The 21138-nt window shown below is 40.2% G+C and overlaps 2 protein-coding genes across 2 annotated transcripts in view; both read left to right on the plus strand.

Annotated features, from left to right (window-relative positions):
- Window positions 1–21138, plus strand: part of LOC110539186 (NLR family CARD domain-containing protein 3-like) — an 808883-nt gene that overhangs the window by 47076 nt on the left and 740669 nt on the right. The gene's annotated exons all lie outside the window — the stretch shown is intronic.
- On the plus strand, window positions 305–19676 carry LOC118937840 (NLR family CARD domain-containing protein 3-like). Its single transcript, XM_036939576.1, has 10 exons — window positions 305–458; window positions 5443–5541; window positions 7021–7137; window positions 7429–7513; window positions 7643–7871; window positions 11037–12825; window positions 13087–13260; window positions 18144–18317; window positions 18593–18639; window positions 19034–19676. The coding sequence occupies exons 1-10, from the start codon at window positions 397–399 to the stop codon at window positions 19561–19563; spliced, it is 3306 nt and encodes a 1101-aa protein (XP_036795471.1). The 5' UTR covers window positions 305–396; the 3' UTR covers window positions 19564–19676.

A 21138-nucleotide genomic window follows, 5' to 3' on the forward strand; every position in this document is an offset into this window, starting at 1 on the left:
GACGGAGAGAGACACCAGACAAGACACAGAGACAGCAACAGAAGAATAGGATATGACGGAGAGAGACACCAAACAAGACACAGAGACAGCAACAGAAGAATAGGATATGATGGAGAGAGACACCAGACAAGACACAGAGACAGCAACAGAATAATAGGATGTGATGGAGAGACACCAGACAAGACACAGAGACAGCAACAGAATAGGATATGATGGAGACACCAGACAAGACACAGAGACAGCAACAGAGGACACAGAGAAAGTGATGGGGAGAGACAGAAGAATAGAGTTCCAGACAGTTGTAGATTGTATGCCAAGACACATTGTAAGAGCTATAAAGAGAGAGGGAGTGGGAGAGAAAACAGGCAGAACCTGATATGTAAATGAGCAGAGCAAATGAAAGTAACTTTAGACGACCTGATGATCATCCAGACTGTGTTTCTATTGAGAGATAAAAGGTAAGACGACGATTGTTGTGTGTATTCATATAGTTGATGATATTGTTGTGTGTATTCATATAGTTGATGATATTGTTATGTGTATTCATATAGTTGTTGATATTGTTATGTGTATTAATATAGTTGATGATATTGTTGTGTGTATTCATATAGTTGATGATATTGTTGTGTGTATTCATATAGTTGATGATATTGTAATGTGTATTAATATAGTTGATGATATTGTTGTGTGTATTCATATAGTTGATGATAATGTTATGTGTCATATAGTTGATGATATTGTTGTGTGTATTCATATAGTTGATGATATTGTAATGTGTATTCATATAGTTGATTATATTTCTGGTGGACAGTGTTATAATAGTCCTACTCTCCTTAAAATGTTTTTGATATTAATTAGATGCGTGGGGTGAATTGGTTCTGTGCCCATCTGTGTGCCCCAGGGTGATCGCTGCTACACCATCTAGAATCTAAAAGGGTTCTCTGGCTGTCCCCATAGGAGAACCCTTTGTAGAACCCTTTTGGGTTCCATGAAGAACCCTTTCCACAGAGAATTCTACCTGGAACCCAAAAGCGTTCTACTGTGGGGACAGCCAGAGGACCTGTTTGGAACTCTTTATTCTAAGAGTGTACTGTATCATAGGTCTATAGACCAGGGTGATATCCTACTGTATCATAGGTCTATAGACCAGGGTGATCTCCTACTGTATCATAGGTCTATAGACTTGTCTTCTCAAAACAGGCTTAAAACACAACAAGCAACAAACAAACATTTTCTCTTTCTAATCTGCTGTTAATGCTTTTCACTCAGGAAGGTATTTTGTGTGAAAGAGACAAATAAATATTGTGGAAAGACAACTTACACTTCCTCAAAACAGGTTGTGTGTATTCATTAGTGCCATTTAAAACTGTTGGCTATGGAGTAAACTAATGAATACATCGCAGGTTGTTGCCTACGACTCGACATGTTGATACCTGCCTGATGCTGAAACCTGATTGTAGCCTGAGGGGTAAACTATGATACTAGCCAGATATACTGGTTTTCTAAAGTTAGCCAGATTCAGTTAGCTTCACATTCCAGTTTAGGCCTGTTCTGGTTGTGAATTCAGGCTACAAGGTGAGAATCCTGCCAGGGATTATTATAACGTGTGTAGAGACATTAAATGTATGGTGTAATGTTAGTATAGTGAATGACAGTACAACACTCCTAACAGTAGATATATTAAATGTCTGGTGTAATGTTAGTATAGTGAATGACAGTATAACACTCCTAACAGTAGAGACATTAAATGTCTGGTGTAATGTTAGTATAGTGAATGACAGTATAACACTCCTAACAGTAGATACATTAAATGTCTGGTGTAATGTTAGTATAGTGAATGACAGTATAACACTCCTAACAGTAGATACATTAAATGTATAGTGTAATGTTAGTATAGTGAATGACAGTATAACACTCCTAACAGTAGATACATTAAATGTCTGGTGTAATGTTAGTATAGTGAATGACAGTAAAACACAAGTAAAAACAACAGGTTGGTGTCAGTTTAATCATACAACATGGAGCTGACTGGACGTGGTCAAGTCAAATTCAATATATCAACATTCATATATTATAGTTCTACAATTAACATTTCAGATGATAATGTAATTGTATCATAGTTCCTCTATAGTGTAGTGATCCTCTACATTTCATATGATAATGTAATTGTATCATAGTTCCTCTATAGTTCCTCTATAGTGTAGTGATCCTCTACATTTCATATGATAATGTAATTGTATCATAGTTCCTCTGTAGTGTAGTGATCCTCTACATTTCATATGATAATGTAATTGTATCATAGTTCCTCTATAGTCTAGTGATCCTCTACATTTCATATGGTAATGTATTGTATCATAGTTCCTCTATAGTGTAGTGATCCTCTACATTTCATATGATAATGTAATTGTATCATAGTTCATCTATAGTGTAGTGATCCTCTACATTTCATATGATAATGTAATTGTATCATAGTTCCTCTATAGTGTAGTGATCCTCTACATGTCATATAAGTTTACGTACAACAATATATTGAACTAGGTAGACTGAGCATAGAGCTAAAGGCTATAACCACGGGGAAGAAACTGTTCAGATTGGGGTCTATAACATCCAATCACTTAGGTTTACAGCAGCTGACAGTTGCAACTTCATTGCTAATAACTCAAACTTCCTTTTTCAGATAAAGACATAATCTCTGTACAGATGTAGGATCTGAATTTGATCACCCTGTTGCAGGAAAACTCAAACTTGCAGTGTATTTGATGTTTTAAAAGGCTTCTGAAGTTTGTCATTTCCACTTTACACTTTAAAATGTTAATTATAATCCACATAATTTTTCTGCTGCAGTAAACTGTCTCAAATTAAGATCCTACATCTGTAGCAAAACACCCGTCTTTCATGTGTATGACTCAGGATATATATATCTTCCATGTATTCCATGTATTCTCCTTTGACCATTTGACATCTTGTATTTACTGTTGTTTAGGCTGGTTGAATCAGTTGTCTATGAAAGCTACTTCATCTGTAAGAGAACAGGCGGCTGCACCAGTGACTGTAAGTTATGTGATTTCCTCATGTGAAATTAAAAATGTGTTTGTAGCCTACGCAGTTATAAAATGGCTGTTGAAACTGTGGCACATATTTCTCAGGACATTAGAAGTCAGATAAATGTGTTGAGACGTAGGAAAGATGGGCAAACTCTCGTTGGTCTTGGCTTTCTACACACTATTATAAGGTTAGTTGATGTTAGACATTCAATAGTCAGAGTAGATTTGAGCTATGATCACTTATCATGCTGACAAACCTGATGGTCTCTGTGACCTGATCTGAACAGGTTTAGACTGGTCATCTATGATATGTAGGTTATATACAGTACATTCTCTGTCCTGCTACTGGAAGGAGTATAACATTATGTGAACTGATCTGAACAGGTTTAGGCTGGTCATCTATGATATGTAGGTTATATACAGTACATTCTCTGTCCTGCTACTGGTAGGACTATAACATTATGTGAACTGACCTGAACAGGTTTAGACTGGTCATCTATGATATGTAGGCTACAGCTGAGGTATAGACCTTGATCTGCATATCACTAACAAACCACTACTATACATTATAACCTAGTCTACTTTACATAATATAACATCTACATATCACTAACAACCCACTATTATACATTATAACCTAGTCTACTTTACATAATATAACATCTACATATCACTAACAACCCACTACTATACATTATAACCTAGTCTACTTTACATAATATAACATATCACTAACAACCCACTACTATACATTATAACCTAGTCTACTTTACATAATATAACATATCACTAACAACCCACTACTATATATTATAACCTAGTCTACTTTACATAATATAACATATCACTAACAACCCACTACTATACATTATAACCTAGTCTACTTTACATAATATAACATATCACTAACAACCCACTACTATACATTATAACCTAGTCTACTTTACATAATATAACATCTACATATCACTAACAACCCACTACTATATATTATAACCTAGTCTACTTTACATAATATAACATCTACATATCACTAACAACCCACTATTATACATTATGACCTAGTCTACTTTACATAATATAACATCACATATCACTAACAACCCACTACTATACATTATAACCTAGTCTACTTTACATAATATAACATATCACTAACAACCCACTACTATACATTATAACCTAGTCTACTTTACATAATATAACATATCACTAACAACCCACTACTATACATTATAACCTAGTCTACTTTACATAATATAACATCTACATATCACTAACAACCCACTACTATACATTATAACCTAGTCTACTTTACATAATATAACATATCACTAACAACCCACTACTATACATTATAACCTAGTCTACTTTACATAATATAACATATCACTAACAACCCACTACTATACATTATAACCTAGTCTACTTTACATAATATAACATCTACATATCACTAACAACCCACTATTATACATTATAACCTAGTCTACTTTACATAATATAACATATCACTAACAACCCACTATTATACATTATAACCTAGCCTACTTTACATAATATAACATGTCTTACTTGTTGCAAAAAAACTTTCTGAATGGATCAATCATGTCTGTTTTAGCCCTTCTGTCTACATTCTCAGATACGTTTAGAAAACAACAGATTGAAAGACAATAAATATCCTCTTTTAAATAATAAAATGAATTAATTAATTAATTAATATAAATAAGTGTGAGACATGGCCTTGTGTTGCTGTACTGTCTATAACTACCTTAACAAACAGTGACTTATTATTATTATTATTGACAGTTACCATGGAGATGAAATGTCACAACTACATGTTCATGTGATGCATTAAATCACCTGACTGTTTCTATGTCTGTTAGTAAATGTTTTATTTCTCAAAGAGATAATGAATAAATGAGAACAATTGACAATCAATAATAAGTTGTCACTGTGTTAATCACAACCAACATGTTGGATCTCTGTTTAGTTGTCACTGTGTTAACCACAACCAACATGCTGGATCTCTGTTTAGTTGTCACTGTGTTAACCACAACCAACATGTTGGATCTCTGTTTAGTTGTCACTGTGTTAACCACAACCAACATGTTGGATCTCTGTTTAGTTGTCACTGTGTTAACAACAACCAACATGTTGGATCTCTGTTTAGTTGTCACTGTGTTAACCACAACCAACATGCTGGATCTCTGTTTAGTTGTCACTGTGTTAACCACAACCAACATGTTGGATCTCTGTTTAGTTGTCACTGTGTTAACCACAACCAACATGTTGGATCTCTGTTTAGTTGTCACTGTGTTAACCACAACCAACATGTTGGATCTCTGTTTAGTTGTCACTGTGTTAACCACAACCAACATGCTGGATCTCTGTTTAGGGGTCAGTGCTCTAAAATGAGTCTCTCCGGGAAGAGAGAGGAGGGGGGCCCTGCTTCTAAAATTCATCTCTCTGAGGGACATGACACCAAAGCTAAGAGGTAAGATGATAATTTTATGAATAATTTATCAAGTTTATTTCCAAAATAAATAGCTATCTTAAGATGAATGCACAAACTGTAAATCGTTCTGGATAAGAGCATCTGCTAAATCAGGGGTACTGCAGGGGTTCTCAATCCGGGGTCTGTGGAGGTACTGCAGGGGTTCTCAATCCGGGGTCTGTGGAGGTACTGCAGAGGTTCTCAATCCGGGGTCTGTGGAGGGACTGCAGGGGTTCTCAATCCGGGGTCTGTGGAGGTACTGCAGGGTTCTCAATCCGGGGTCTGTGGAGGTACTGCAGGGTTCTCAATCCGGGTTCTGTGGAGGTACTGCAGGGGTTCTCAATCCGGGTTCTGTGGAGGTACTGCAGGGTTCTCAATCCGGGGTCTGTGGAGGTACTGCAGGGGTTCTCAATCCGGGGTCTGTGGAGGTACTGCAGGGGTTCTCAATCCGGGGTCTGTGGAGGTACTGCAGGGGTTCTCAATCCGGGGTCTGTGGAGGTATTGCAGGGGTTCTCAATCCGGGGTCTGTGGAGGTACTGCAGGGGTTCTCAATCCGGGGTCTGTGGAGGTACTGCAGGGGTTGCACAATTTAGGATTATTTTTTAACAACATGATGTTGTGCTCCAAAGGGAGAACTTGAAATAACATGATGTAGATAATTAAATATGGAATGTTTATTAAAATCTGGAATTGTTATAAAAAAACAGAATGTTTGTTTTACATAATGATAAAAAATGAATATTACCAATGTAACCCACTGTAAAGACTGGGTTTAGTTGATTGTGTTGCACTGCTCATGTCCGCCTTCTGGAACTGTCCGCGTCCCCGTACAGAACTGTCCGCGTCCCCGTACAGAACTGTCCGCGTCCCCGTACAGAACAGTCTGCGTCCACGTTCGGTGTGGCGCCAAGGATATTGTCCGGTTACGCGCAGAGTGGACTGAGGTGATCTTGGGGAATAACGACGGAGTTTGTTACAGTGTTGAGACACCGAAGATCAGTGTTCAATTTGCTTTTTTCTTTACGGTCAGGGACAGTGTGAGTGTAGCCAGATCCTTTTCACTCTCTATCCTTGTTTCATTTTGTGGTTCACCGGATTCATCATCGAGACGAAAGACAGACGAACGACCTGCTAACTAACCAAGCTACTCGGTACAGCTCGGTAAGCTAGCTAGCTACTCTACCAGCAGCATCCTAGTTATCCTAGCTATTCGGTACAGCTCGGTAATCTCCCGGTTAGTAAATTTATCGCAACATGCCCCCGGAGAAGGCAGAGTAAAGACACCAGCCTTTTAGCGGGGCTGACAGACTGACTACAACGCTCGCGACGCTAAATTAATATCGTTATTAATAATGACACACTGCTCGCGCCATTAACTAACGTCTAGAAGTCAGTTCTATTTGTGAAACTCTTCTCATGTTTCCCCATCTGAGCTCAGAGTAGATGAGAGATGTAATGTTTGTCTCTGTTGTGTTGAAGACCAATCAAGCAGGAGAGACCAGCCTCCCCTGTTCCCAGCTGTGTGTCCATGAAGAGTGACCAGTCTATGATTCTACCTATAAACTTTAGAGAGGGAGACTTTTCTACTGAACAAAGGTAAGAAGAACTCATGGGTCTTGGTCAGTGAGTTAAACAACACTGTCTCTAGTCATTTCTCCTCTCCCATTTTCCCATTTATTGTTGTTGTTTTCATAATCCATAGGCTAATCATTTTGTCCATTTGCATAGTCCTAAAACAATATTAAACAAACACAACATTCCCCCCGTGTGTGTGTGTGTGTGTGTGTGTGTGTCAGTGTGTGTCAGTGTGTGTGTGTGTGTGTGTGTGTTTGTGTGTGTGTGTGTACTCCCTGGATGAGGAGATGTAATCTCATGTTTTGTCCACAGAAACCAACAGGGGAGATCAGAGTCAGAGATTCTCAGTGGTCAGTCTTCCCAGAGTCATCAAACAGACCTGGCCTCCATATTCAGTGTATGTGGTCCTGTTATGTACATTTGTTTTTGTTTACCTCAAGCAAAGTTGACCTGTCAATCATTCATTAATGTGTTATTGAGAAAGCATTTATTATCTTGCTTAACTTATTTACTTGATTTATTTCAGTTGCTTGAAGAGAAAATTATGACATTTGTGAAGAACGAGCTGAAGATGTTCAAGAGGATTCTTAGTCCAGAACTCCCAGAAGGCTTTGAGAGTCAGAAGCAGGATAAGGAAGTGGTGGATACTGAAGATGAGAAGCTGGAGAGCAGTGCCAGAGAGGGGGCTCTGAAGATCACACTGCACATCCTGAGGAAAATGAACCAGAAGGAGCTTGCTGACACACTGGAGAAATGTAAGATCTGTCTGCCTCATGTTGAATGCTGTTTTATAACATTTAAAAGTTGTAGCTAAAGTACAGCTAAAGTAGCTGTGTAACTCAATGATATTGTAGCAGCCTTAACACTGTAATTTTTCAGAGTAAATAAGTCACGGACACTAGAGAAGCTTTAACCAAGTTGAATTCTTCCCAAGGGGTCGGTACAGCTGTTATTCAGACAACAAAACATCTGACACAAGCACTGATATTTAACCCTTTCTCCTAGGCTGAGTCTCCTCCTCCCTTTCTCCTAGGCTGAGTCTCCTCCTCCCTTTCTCCTAGGCTGAGTCTCCTCCCTTTCTCCTAGGCTGAGTCTCCTCCTCCGCAGCCGAACAGCCAATGTATCTATGTTGCTCTATAAACCTTAGTGATATCTGTTCTTCCTCACTTCATCTGACCCCCCTCCATCACTAATCCATGGCTCTCTCCCCTTTTCAATGCCTGCCACATGTAATCACTTCCCTGCACCAACACATTCCAAGCTTAGTGCATACACTATATACCTTCCTCCTATAACCATTACCTTCTGGTGTAGACCCTCCACTATATACCTTCCTCCTATAACCATTACCTTCTGGTGTAGACCCTCCACTATATACCTTCCTCCTATAACCATTACCTTCTGGTGTAGACCCTCCACTATGTACCTTCCTCCTATAACCATTACCTTCTGGTGTAGACCCTCCACTATATACCTTCCTCCTATAACCATTACCTTCTGGTCTAGACCCTCCACTATATACCTTCCTCCTATAACCATTACCTTCTGGTCTAGACCCTCTACTATATACCTTCCTCCTATAACCATTACCTTCTGGTGTAGACCCTCCACTATATACCTTCCTCCTATAACCATTACCTTCTGGTCTAGACCCTCCACTATATACCTTCCTCCTATAACCATTACATTCTAGTGTAGACCCTCCACTATATACCTTCCTCCTACAGATACCCATTACCTTCTGGTGTAGACCCTCCACTATATACCTTCCTCCTACAGATACCCATTACCTTCTGGTGTAGACCCTCCACTATATACCTCCCCCCTATAATCATTACCTTCTGGTGTAGACCCTCCACTATATACCTCCCCCCTATAACCATTACCTTCTGGTGTAGACCCTCCACTATATACTGTACCTTCCTCCTACAGATACCCATTACCTTCTGGTGTAGACCCTCCACTATATACCTTCCTCCTACAGATACCCATTACCTTCTGGTGTAGACCCTCCACTATATACCTCCCCCTATAACCATTACCTTCTGGTGTAGACCCTCTACTATATACCTTCCTCCTATAACCATTAACTTCTGGTGTAGACCCTCCACTATATACCTTCCTCCTATAACCATTACCTTCTGGTGTAGACCCTCCACTATATACCTTCCTCCTATAACCATTACCTTCTGGTCTAGACCCTCCACTATAGACCTTCCTCCTATAACCATTACCTTCTGGTGTAGACCCTCCACTATATACCTTCCTCCTATAACCATTACCTTCTGGTCTAGACCCTCCACTATAGACCTTCCTCCTATAACCATTACCTTCTGGTGTAGACCCTCCACTATATACCTTCCTCCTACAGATACCCATTACCTTCTGGTCTAGACCCTCCACTATAGACCTTCCTCCTATAACCATTACCTTCTGGTGTAGACCCTCCACTATATACCTTCCTCCTATACCCATTACCTTCTGGTGTAGACCCTCCACTATATACCTTCCTCCTATAACCATTACCTTCTGGTGTAGACCCTCCACTATATACCTTCCTCCTACTGATACCCATTACCTTCTGGTGTAGACCCTCCACTATATACCTTCCTCCTATAAACATTACCTTCTGGTGTAGACCCTCCACTATATACCTTCCTCCTACAGATACCCATTACCTTCTGGTGTAGACCCTCCACTATATACCTTCCTCCTATAACCATTACCTTCTGGTGTAGACCCTCCACTATATACCTTCCTCCTACTGATACCCATTACCTTCTGGTGTAGACCCTCCACTATATACCTTCCTCCTATAAACATTACCTTCTGGTGTAGACCCTCCACTATATACCTTCCTCCTACAGATACCCATTACCTTCTGGTGTAGACCCTCCACTATATACCTTCCTACAGATACCCATTACCTTCTGGTGTAGACCCTCTACTATATACCTTCCTCCTATAACCATTACCTTCTGGTGTAGACCCTCCACTATATACCTTCCTCCTACAGATACCCATTACCTTCTGGTGTAGACCCTCCACTATATACCTTCCTCCTATAAACATTACCTTCTGGTGTAGACCCTCTACTATATACCTTCCTCCTATAAACATTACCTTCTGGTGTAGACCCTCTACTATATACCTTCCTCCTATAAACATTACCTTCTGGTGTAGACCCTCTACTATATACCTTCCTCCTATAAACATTACCTTCTGGTGTAGACCCTCTACTATATACCTTCCTCCTATAACCATTACCTTCTGGTGTAGACCCTCCACTATATACCTTCCTCCTATACCCATTACCTTCTGGTGTAGACCCTCCACTATATACCTTCCTCCTATAACCATTACCTTCTGGTGTAGACCCCCTAAAGTCCCTCAGTGACATGAATAAGTATATTTCATAGTCTCAAAACAACACCTAGTGACCTCATCAAGTAGCGGCAGGGATGTGTTGTGTTGATTCATTGAGAGCGTGAGAATTAATAATATAATCAGTCACACCAGTCTGACACACTGGAGAAATGTAAGATCTGTCTATCTCATGTTGAATGCTGTTTTATAACATTTAAAAGCTGTAGCTAAAGTACAACTAAAGTAGCTGTGTAACTTAATGATATTGTAGCAGCCTTAACACAACACCTAGTGACCTCATCAAGTAGCAGCAGGGATGTGTTGTGGTGATTCATTTAGAGAGAGAGAGAGAACATTAATAATACCATCAATAATACCAATAATAATATAATCAGTCACACCAGTCTGTAATGCATTATGAAAACATTTAAACATGTATACAGTCAGTTAAGAGAGTACATTATTATAATGTAAAACTTTATAACAGTCCTACAATAGTGTAGGCATTAAAACAGACGTAATATTAATATCCTCTGTGTTATTTATTCATTCAGATGAGCTCGCTGTGATTTGCCAACGTGAACTCAAATCTAATCTAAAGAAGAAGTTTCAATGTGTATTTGAGGGGATCGCTAAACAAGGAAACCCAACACTTCTCAATAAGATCTACACAGAGCTCTACATCACAGAGGGTGGAACAGGAGAGGTCAATAATGAACATGAGCTGAGACAGATTGAGACAACAACCAGGAAACAAGCAAGACCAGAGACTGCAATCAAATGTAACGACATCTTCAAACCCTTAACTGGACAAGACAAACGTATCAGAACTGTGCTGACAAAGGGAGTCGCTGGCATTGGAAAAACAGTCTCTGTGCAGAAGTTCATTCTGGACTGGGCTGAAGGAAAAGCAAATCAGGATGTCCAATTTGTATTTTCATTCCCTTTTCGGGAGCTGAATTTGATGAAAAAGGACAAACACACTTTCATTGAACTTCTTAATCACTTCTCAATGGAAACCAAACAATCAATAATCTCCAACTACAACAAGTACAAAGTTCTGTTCATCTTTGATGGTCTGGATGAGTGCCGACTGCCCCTAGACTTCCAGAAGAACAAGATCTGTTGGGACGTCACAGAGTCAACCTCAGTGGATGTTCTGCTGACAAATCTCATCAAGGGAAATCTCCTTCCCTCTGCTCTCCTCTGGATAACTACCCGACCTGCAGCAGCCAATAAGATCCCTTCAGGGTGTGTTGACCAGGTGACAGAGGTACGAGGGTTCAATGACCCACAGAAGGAGGAGTACTTCAGGAAGAGATTCAGTGATGAGGACCTGGCCAGCAGAATCATCTCACACATAAAGACATCAAGGAGCCTCCACATCATGTGCCACATTCCAGTCTTCTGTTGGATTTCTGCAACAGTCCTTGAACACATGCTGAAACATAAGAGAGAAGAGATGCCCAAGACTCTGACTGAGATGTACACACACCTTGTGGTGTTTCATACCAAACAGAAGAATGAAAAGTATCTTGGGAAAGAAGAGACAGGTCCACACTGGAATAAAGAGAGCATTCTGTCACTGGGAAAACTGGCTTTTCAACAGCTTGTGAATGGCAATCTGATTTTCTATGAAGAAGACCTGAAAGAGGCTGGCATTGATGTCAATGAAGCCTCAGTGTACTCAGGATTGTGCACACAGCTCTTTAAAGAGGAATGTGGGCTGTACCAGGACAAGGTGTACTGCTTTGTTCATCTGAGCATTCAGGAGTTTCTGGCTGCTGTATATGTGTTCCTCTCATTCATCAACAACAATGAGAATCTAATGGACAAACTGCAATCAACGTCCAGGAACCTTTTTGCGAGGATCAAACAAAGGCGTAAAGTTACTGTCTACAAGAGTGCTGTGGATAAAGCCTTACAAAGTGAGACAGGAAACCTGGACCTTTTCCTCCGCTTCCTTCTGGGCCTCTCACTGGAGTCCAATCAGAAGCACTTACGAGGTCTACTGACAAAGACAAGCTGCTCACAGAGCCATGAAGAAACAGTGAAGTACATCAAGGAGAAGATCAGGGAGGATCTCTCTCCAGAGAGGAGCATCAATCTGTTCCACTGTCTGAATGAACTGAATGACCATTCTCTAGTGGAGGAGATCCAAAGATACCTGAGATCAGGAAGTCTCTCAGAAGCCAAGCTGTCACCTGCACAGTGGTCAGCTCTGATCTTTGTGTTGCTGACTTCAGAAAAGGAGCTGGATGTGTTTGACCTGAAGAAATACTCCAGATCAGAGGAAGGTCTTCTTAGGCTGCTGCCAGTGGTCAAAGCCTCCAGAGCTTCTCTGTGAGTACATCAAATGACATTTAAGAACTAATCATCAGGAAGAAATATTGAATTTAGGGAATATAAGATTATATTGAATAACATATTGAATCAATGCTGTGTGGTGTTCACAATAGTATAACAATATGACCATTCAAATTTAGGAGATGGAATTAGAATCTAAATGTTGTTTGGGAGAATAAACCAAATGCATCTGCCATTGTCCTTTGCTACTCGTTAAATTAACAGTCTGTTTGTGAAGTCATGATGATCTCTTTGCAGGCTGTCAGGCTGTGGAGTCACAGAGGAAGGCTGTGCTTCTCTGGTCTCAGCTCTGGAGTCAAACCCCTCACACCTGAGAGAGCTGGATCTGAGTAACAATGACCTGAAGGATTCAGGAGTGAAGCTGCTCTCTGTTGGACTGGGGAATCCCCACTGTAAACTGGAGACTCTGAGGTCAGTATTCCTGTAGTTGGTCAACAAGTGATAACTGTTCACCAGATCCACATGTGTTTACCAGACAAACATAGTCCACACCATATGTGTTTGGACAGTGAAGATTACAGTTTTATATTTGGTGCTTTGCTCCAGTATTTTGGATTTGAGATATAATGTTTCATATTAGGAGACAGTGGTCAAAGCCTCCAGAGCTGCTCTGTGAGTAAATACAATGACATTCAAGTACTAATCAGCTAGAATAAATATTCAGTTTAGAGAAAAATATGTATTATAATATGTGTATAATATTATATTTATAAAACATATTGAATAAATGCATTGATTTTCACATTAGTATAACAATATGACCATACAATTCTAGGAGATGGAAAATTCATCTATATGTTGTTTTGGATAATTAACCAAATGCATCTGCCATTGTCCTTCTACACTACTCATTAAATTAACAGTGTGTTTGTGAAGTCATGATGATCTCTTTGTCAGGCTGTCAGGCTGTGGAGTCACAGAGGAAGGCTGTGCTTCTCTGGTCTCAGCTCTGAGGTCAAACCCCTCACACCTGAGAGAGCTGGATCTGAGTAACAATGACCTGAAGGATTCAGGAGTGAAGCTGCTCTCTGCTGGACTGGGGAATCCCCACTGTAAACTGGAGACTCTGAGGTCCGTATTATCAGATATGAAAGCACTTTATGTATGTAGTTCTCCCATTTGAAAAAGTCGTAATTAATATAATTTGCAGTTTGTCTCGGTTGTGTTTTATGTTTTTCCTAATAGAAACTGAATGGTGAATAATGTCCTGTCATTTTGGAGTCACTTCACTTGTATTGTCAGTAAGAATATAAGATGTTTCTGAACACTTCTACATTCATGTGGATGCTACTATGATGATGAATAATCAGGAATGAATCGAGAATAATGATGAATGAGAAAGTTACAGAGGCACAAAGATCAGACCCCCTCTGTTATTGGTAATGGTGAGAGGTTAGTATGTTTTGTTGTATCCTCTGTTATTGGTAATGGTGAGAGGTTAGTATGTTTTGTTGTATCCTCTGTTATTGGTAATGGTGAGAGGTTAGCATGTTTTGTTGTATCCTCTGTTATTGGTAATGGTGAGAGGTTAGTATGTTTTGTTGTAGTCTCTGTTATTGGTAATGGTGAGAGGTTAGTATGTTTTGTTGTATCCTCTGTTATTGGTAATGGTGAGGGGTTAGTATGTTTTGTTGTATCCTCTGTTATTGGTAATGGTGAGAGGTTAGCATGTTTTGTTGTAGTCTCTGTTATTGGTAATGGTGAGGGGTTAGTATGTTTTGTTGTATCCTCTGTTATTGGTAATGGTGAGAGGTTAGCATGTTTTGTTGTATCCTCTGTTATTGGTAAGGGTGAGAGGTTAGTATGTTTTGTTGTATCCTCTGTTATTGGTAATGATGAGAGGTTAGCATGTTTTGTTATAGTCTCTGTTATTGGTAATGGTGAGAGGTTAGCATGTTTTGTTGTAGCCTCTGTTATTTGTAATGATGAGAGGTTTGTAATGTTTTGTTGTAGTCTCTGTTATTGGTAATGGTGAGAGGTTAGCATGTTTTGTTGTATCCTCTGTTATTGGTAATGGTGAGAGGTTAGCATGTTTTGTTGTATCCTCTGTTATTGGTAATGGTGAGAGGTTAGCATGTTTTGTTGTGGCCTCTGTTATTTGTAATGGTGAGATGTTACCGTGTTTTGTTTTAGCCTCTGTAACTTTCTCACTCATTATTCATTCATGATCTTTCTCAATCATGGCAGTCACAGGCTTGATGTCTCATTGTTCAAATAATCTGGGACCAAAACAAACTGCAAATGCAACCAACGAGTTTACGACCAAATACTCAACTTTTGACTACTTTAATACACTATAAGGTAATTGGTCAGATTACTGATGACTTCTTGGGGAGACTGGAAACATAAAGGGCTTTCATTTATTTTATTATTTATTATTATATTTACTTTATTTTTCTAAATGGTGAAACAGACTGATACTGCTTTTTAAACTGGTCTTGTCAGTCGACTATAATATTTGTACTTTTCATGTTTCTCTCTACTAGTAATATTATGATAATTTATAATGATAACTGGTCTGTACATTTTTCTCTCAACAAGCAATACTTTGATAATTTGTCATTTATAATAATGATACATTCATTTATGAATAGATATGGCAGGTTTCAGGACACTGATGTATCTGAAAATGTTGAAAAATATACTGCCACTATTTTAACCACCAAAGAATAGCAGTGTGATTTTAATATGATTTGACTCTTTGCAGGCTGTCAGGCTGTGGAGTCACAGAGGAAGGCTGTGTTTCTCTGGTCTCAGCTCTGAGGTCAAACCCCTCACACCTGAGAGAGCTGGACCTGAGTAACAATGACCTGAAGGATTCAGGAGTGAAGCTGCTCTCTGCTATAATGGAGAATCCCCACTGTAAACTGGAGACTCTGAGGTCAGTATTATCAGATATGAAAGCACTTTATGTATGTAGTTCTCCCATTTGAAAAAGTCGTAATTCATATAATTTGCAGTTTGTCTCGGTTGTGTTTTAGATGTTTTCCTAATAGAATCTGAATGGTGAATAATGTCCTGTCATTTTGGAGTCACTTCACTTGTATTGTCAGTAAGAATAGAAGATGTTTCTGAACACTTCTACATTCATGTGGATGCTACTATGATGATGAATAATCAGGAATGAATCGAGAATAATGATGAATGAGAAAGTTACAGAGGCACAAAGATCAGACCCCCTCTGTTATTGGTAATGGTGAGAGGTTAGCATGTTTTGTTGTAGCCTCTGTTATTGGTAATGGTGAGAGGTTAGCATGCTTTGTTGTAGCCTCTGTTATTGGTAATGGTGAGAGGTTAGTATGTTTTGTTGTATCCTCTGTTATTGGTAATGGTGAGAGGTTAGCATGTTTTGTTGTGGCCTCTGTTATTGGTAATGGTGAGAGGTTAGCATGTTTTGTTGTAGACTCTGTTACTGGTAATGGTGAGAGGTTAGCATGTTTTGTTGTAGCCTCTGTTATTGGTAATGGTGAGAGGTTAGTATGTTTTGTTGTAGCCTCTGTTATTGGTAATGGTGAGAGGTTAGCATGTTTTGTTGTAGACTCTGTTACTGGTAATGGTGAGAGGTTAGCATGTTTTGTTGTAGCCTCTGTTATTGGTAATGGTGAGAGGTTAGCATGTTTTGTTGTAGCCTCTGTTATTGGTAATGGTGAGAGGTTAGTATGTTTTGTTGTAGCCTCTGTTATTGGTGATGGTGAGAGGTTAGCATGTTTTGTTGTAGCCTCTGTTATTGGTAATGGTGAGAGGTTAGCATGTTTTGTTGTAGTCTCTGTTATTGGTAATGGTGAGAGGTTAGCATGTTTTGTTGTAGCCTCTGTTATTGGTAATGGTGAGAGGTTAACATGTTTTGTTGTAGTCTCTGTTATTGGTAATGGTGAGAGGTTAGCATGTTTTGTTGTAGCCTCTGTTATTGGTAATGGTGAGAGGTTAGCATGTTTTGTTGTAGCCTCTGTTATTGGTAATGGTGAGAGGTTAGCATGTTTTGTTGTAGTCTCTGTTATTGGTAATGGTGAGAGGTTAGCATGTTTTGTTGTAGCCTCTGTTATTGGTAATGGTGAGAGGTTAGCATGTTTTGTTGTAGCCTATGTTATTGGTAATGATGAGAGGTTAGTATGTTTTGTTGTAGCCTCTGTTATTGGTAATGGTGAGAGGTTAGTATGTTTTGTTGTAGCCTCTGTTATTGGAAATGGTGAGAGGTTAGCATGTTTTGTTGTAGCCTCTGTTATTGGTAATGGTGAGAGGTTAGCATGTTTTGTTGTAGTCTCTGTTATTGGTAATGGTGAGAGGTTAGCATGTTTTGTTGTAGACCTCAATCCAAAATGTTGGAGAATAGAGCCACATTTGAAATGTTAGCTTCACTGTCTAAATAGATATGGTGTGGACTGTATACTCAATACAATCTAAATCTGATACCTCACTGTCTAAATAGATATGGTGTGGACTGTATACTCAATACAATCTAAATCTGATTCCTCACTGTCTAAATAGATATGGTGTGGACTGTATACTCAATACAATCTAAATCTGATACCTCACTGTCTAAATAGATATGGTGTGGACTGTATACTCAATACAATCTAAATCTGATACCTCACTGTCTAAATAGATATGGTGTGGACTGTTTACTCAATACAATCTAAATCTGATACCTCACTGTCTAAATAGATATGGTGTGGACTGTATACTCAATACAATCTAAATCTGATACCTCACTGTCTAAATAGATATGGTGTGGACTGTATACTCAATACAATCTAAATCTGATACCTCACTGTCTAAATAGATATGGTGTGGACTGTATACTCAATACAATCTAAATCTGATTCCTCACTGTCTAAATAGATATGGTGTGGACTGTATACTCAATACAATCTAAATCTGATACCTCACTGTCTAAATAGATATGGTGTGGACTGTATACTCAATACAATCTAAATCTGATACCTCACTGTCTAAATAGATATGGTGTGGACTGTATACTCAATACAATCTAAATCTGATACCTCACTGTCTAAATAGATATGGTGTGGACTGTATACTCAATACAATCTAAATCTGATTCCTCATTGTCTAAATAGATATGGTGTGGACTGTATACTCAATACAATCTAAATCTGATACCTCACTGTCTGTCTTCTGACTGATACTGCTTTTAAACTGGTCTGGTCAGTCTACTATAATATTTGTTCTCTCTATAAGCAACACTTTGATGATTAGTTGATAAAACATATATACTGTCACTATTTTCACCACCAAAGAATATCTGTGTGATTTTAATATGATTTGACTCTTTGCAGGCTGTCAGGCTGTCTAGTCACAGAGGAAGGCTGTGCTTCTCTGGCCTCAGCTCTGAGGTCAAACCCCTCACACCTGAGAGAGCTGGACCTGAGTAACAATCACCCAGGAGACTCAGGAGTCAGACTGCTCTCTGCTAGACTGGAGGATCCACACTGCAGACTGGAGAAACTCAAGTATGTAGAGGGTTTATGTCAATGTTCATATCAGACATGTTTGACTTATCAGGCTAGTTAAGACAAACATTCTGACCACCACTTGGACAAAGTTATATGCTGACTGTGTGTGTGTGTGTGAGTTCAGTTTGTCTCTGTGTCCAGTGTGTGTGTGTCCAGTGTGTGTCTGTGTGAGTCCAGTGTGTGTGTGTGTGTGTGTGTGTGTGTGTGTGTGTGTGTGAGTGAGTTCAGGTGTATCCCTCAATGACTGTCTGTTCTTCTGCTTACCGCTACAGTGTGGAACATGGTGGAGAGAACAGAATGAAACCTGGGCCTAGAAAATGTGAGTGTTGACTGCTGTGAAGAATATGACTAAGAATAAGTCTTAATTCAAGTTAATTCAAGTCAAAGACCACCATCATGACTTACTTGGTCATATTAAATATCAGCTGTAGTTCTACCAAAGCAGAAATCAGGGACACCAATGTTTACAACGAGTTGATTTGACTGTGTGTGTGTGTGTGTGTGTGTGTGTGTGTGTGTGTAATTAATGGGAATAAGTGTGTTTTATATTACCATACAGTACAACACATGATCATTCAACAAGTCTCAAGTTACCTTAACTTCTCCTTTTGATACCTAGAAACATCTACATTAAATGAATTAGTGAAAAGTGAGTTAACATTCTAATGTGAATGATGATGATTTCTAATATTGTGTCTGGTTTCATCCATCAGATGTCTGTGATCTCACACTGGACCCAAACACAGTAAACAGACTCCTCTCTCTGTCTGAGGAGAACAGAAAGGTGACATGTAGGAGAGAGGAGCAGCCGTATCCTGATCACCCAGAGAGATTTGAGGACTGGGAACAGGTGCTGTGTAGAGAGGGTCTGACTGGGCGCTGTTACTGGGAGGTAGAGTGGAGTGGGAGAGGGGGTGCTGTTATAGGAGTGACATATAAAGGAATCAGCAGGAGAGGAAGGGGTGATGACAGTAGGCTTGGATGGAATGACAAGTCCTGGAGTCTGACCTGCTCTGACAACAGTTACACTGCCTGGCACAATAATAATCGGACTCTCATAGACGTCCCCTCCTCCAGCTCCCACAGAGTAGGAGTGTATCTGGACTGGCCAGCCGGCACTCTGTCCTTCTATAGAGCCTCCTCTGACACACTGACCCACCTGATCACATTCACCTCCACATTCACTGAGCCCCTCTATTCAGGGTTTGGGGTTTGGTGGGAAGGCGACTCAGTGTCCCTGTAAATAATAACCTGACACACACACTCACAGACACACACACACACATACTGAACACAAACACTCACACACAGGACATACACACACACAGGACATACACACACACTGGACACACACCGGACACACACACTGGACGCACACACACTCACACTGGACACACACACACACTCACACTGGACACACACACTGGACACACACACACACACACACACACACACTGGACTCACAGACACACACTGGACACACACACACACACTGGACACACACACACACACACACAAACACACACTGGACACACACACACACACACACACACACACACTGGACTCACAGACACACACTGGACACACACAAACACACACTGGACACACACACACACTCACACTGGACACACACACTGGTTACACACACACACACACACACACACACACACACACACTGGACTTACAGACACACACTGGACACACACACACACACACACAAACACACACTGGACTCACACATACACCTGCTGGACACACACTGGTTACACACACACACACACACACAAACACACACTGGACACACACACACACACACACACACACACACTGGACTCACAGACACACACTGGACACACACACACACACACACAAACACACACTGGACACACACACACACTCACACTGGACACACACACTGGTTACACACACACACACACACACACACACACTGGACTTACAGACACACACTGGACACACACACAAACACACACTGGACTCACACAGACACACACTGGACACACAGACACACACACACTGGACAAATACACACACACACACACTGGACACACACACACACACACACAGGACAAACATATACACACAGGACACACACACACACTGGACACACACACACAAACACACACTGGACACACACACTGGTTACACACACACACACTGGACACACACACATACACACACACACACACACACACTGGACTCACAGAAACACACTGGTCACACACACTCACACACACACACTGGACACACACACACACACTGGTCACACACACTCACACACACACACTGGACTCACAGAAACACACTGGACACACACACACACACACACACTGGACAAATACACACACACACAAACACAGTGCACACACACACACACACACTGGACTCACAGACTCACACTGGACACACACACACACACACTGGACTCACAGACACAGACACAGACTCACAGACACACGCTGGACACACACACACACACTAGATACACACACGCACAGGACACACACGCACAGGACACACACGCACAGGACACACACACACTGGACACACACACTCTGGACACACACACTCTGGACACACACACACACTAGATACACACACACACTAGATACACACACACTCTGGACACACACACTCTGGACACACACTCTGGACACACACACACTGGACACACACACTCTGGACACACACACACACACACATGCGCGTCTTTCTATAGTAGTGAGGACCTCTTACAACAACACTGTTAAAATACCAATGTGATCATGTGTTGTCTTTTATGTTGAAAAACTAATTATAC

This window comes from Oncorhynchus mykiss, chromosome 12, assembly GCF_013265735.2.
Source record: "Oncorhynchus mykiss isolate Arlee chromosome 12, USDA_OmykA_1.1, whole genome shotgun sequence".
NCBI lineage: Eukaryota > Metazoa > Chordata > Actinopteri > Salmoniformes > Salmonidae > Oncorhynchus > Oncorhynchus mykiss.

Bases quoted from the DNA above. Each gene is read 5' to 3' on its own strand.
- LOC118937840 (XM_036939576.1), top strand. From the start codon at position 397: ATGAAAGTAACTTTAGACGACCTGATGATCATCCAGACTGTGTTTCTA. The intron at 7,872-11,036 runs GTAAGATCTGTC...TTATTCATTCAG, and splicing joins TGCTGACACACTGGAGAAAT to ATGAGCTCGCTGTGATTTGC. The intron at 18,640-19,033 runs GTGAGTGTTGAC...TTCATCCATCAG, and splicing joins GAAACCTGGGCCTAGAAAAT to ATGTCTGTGATCTCACACTG.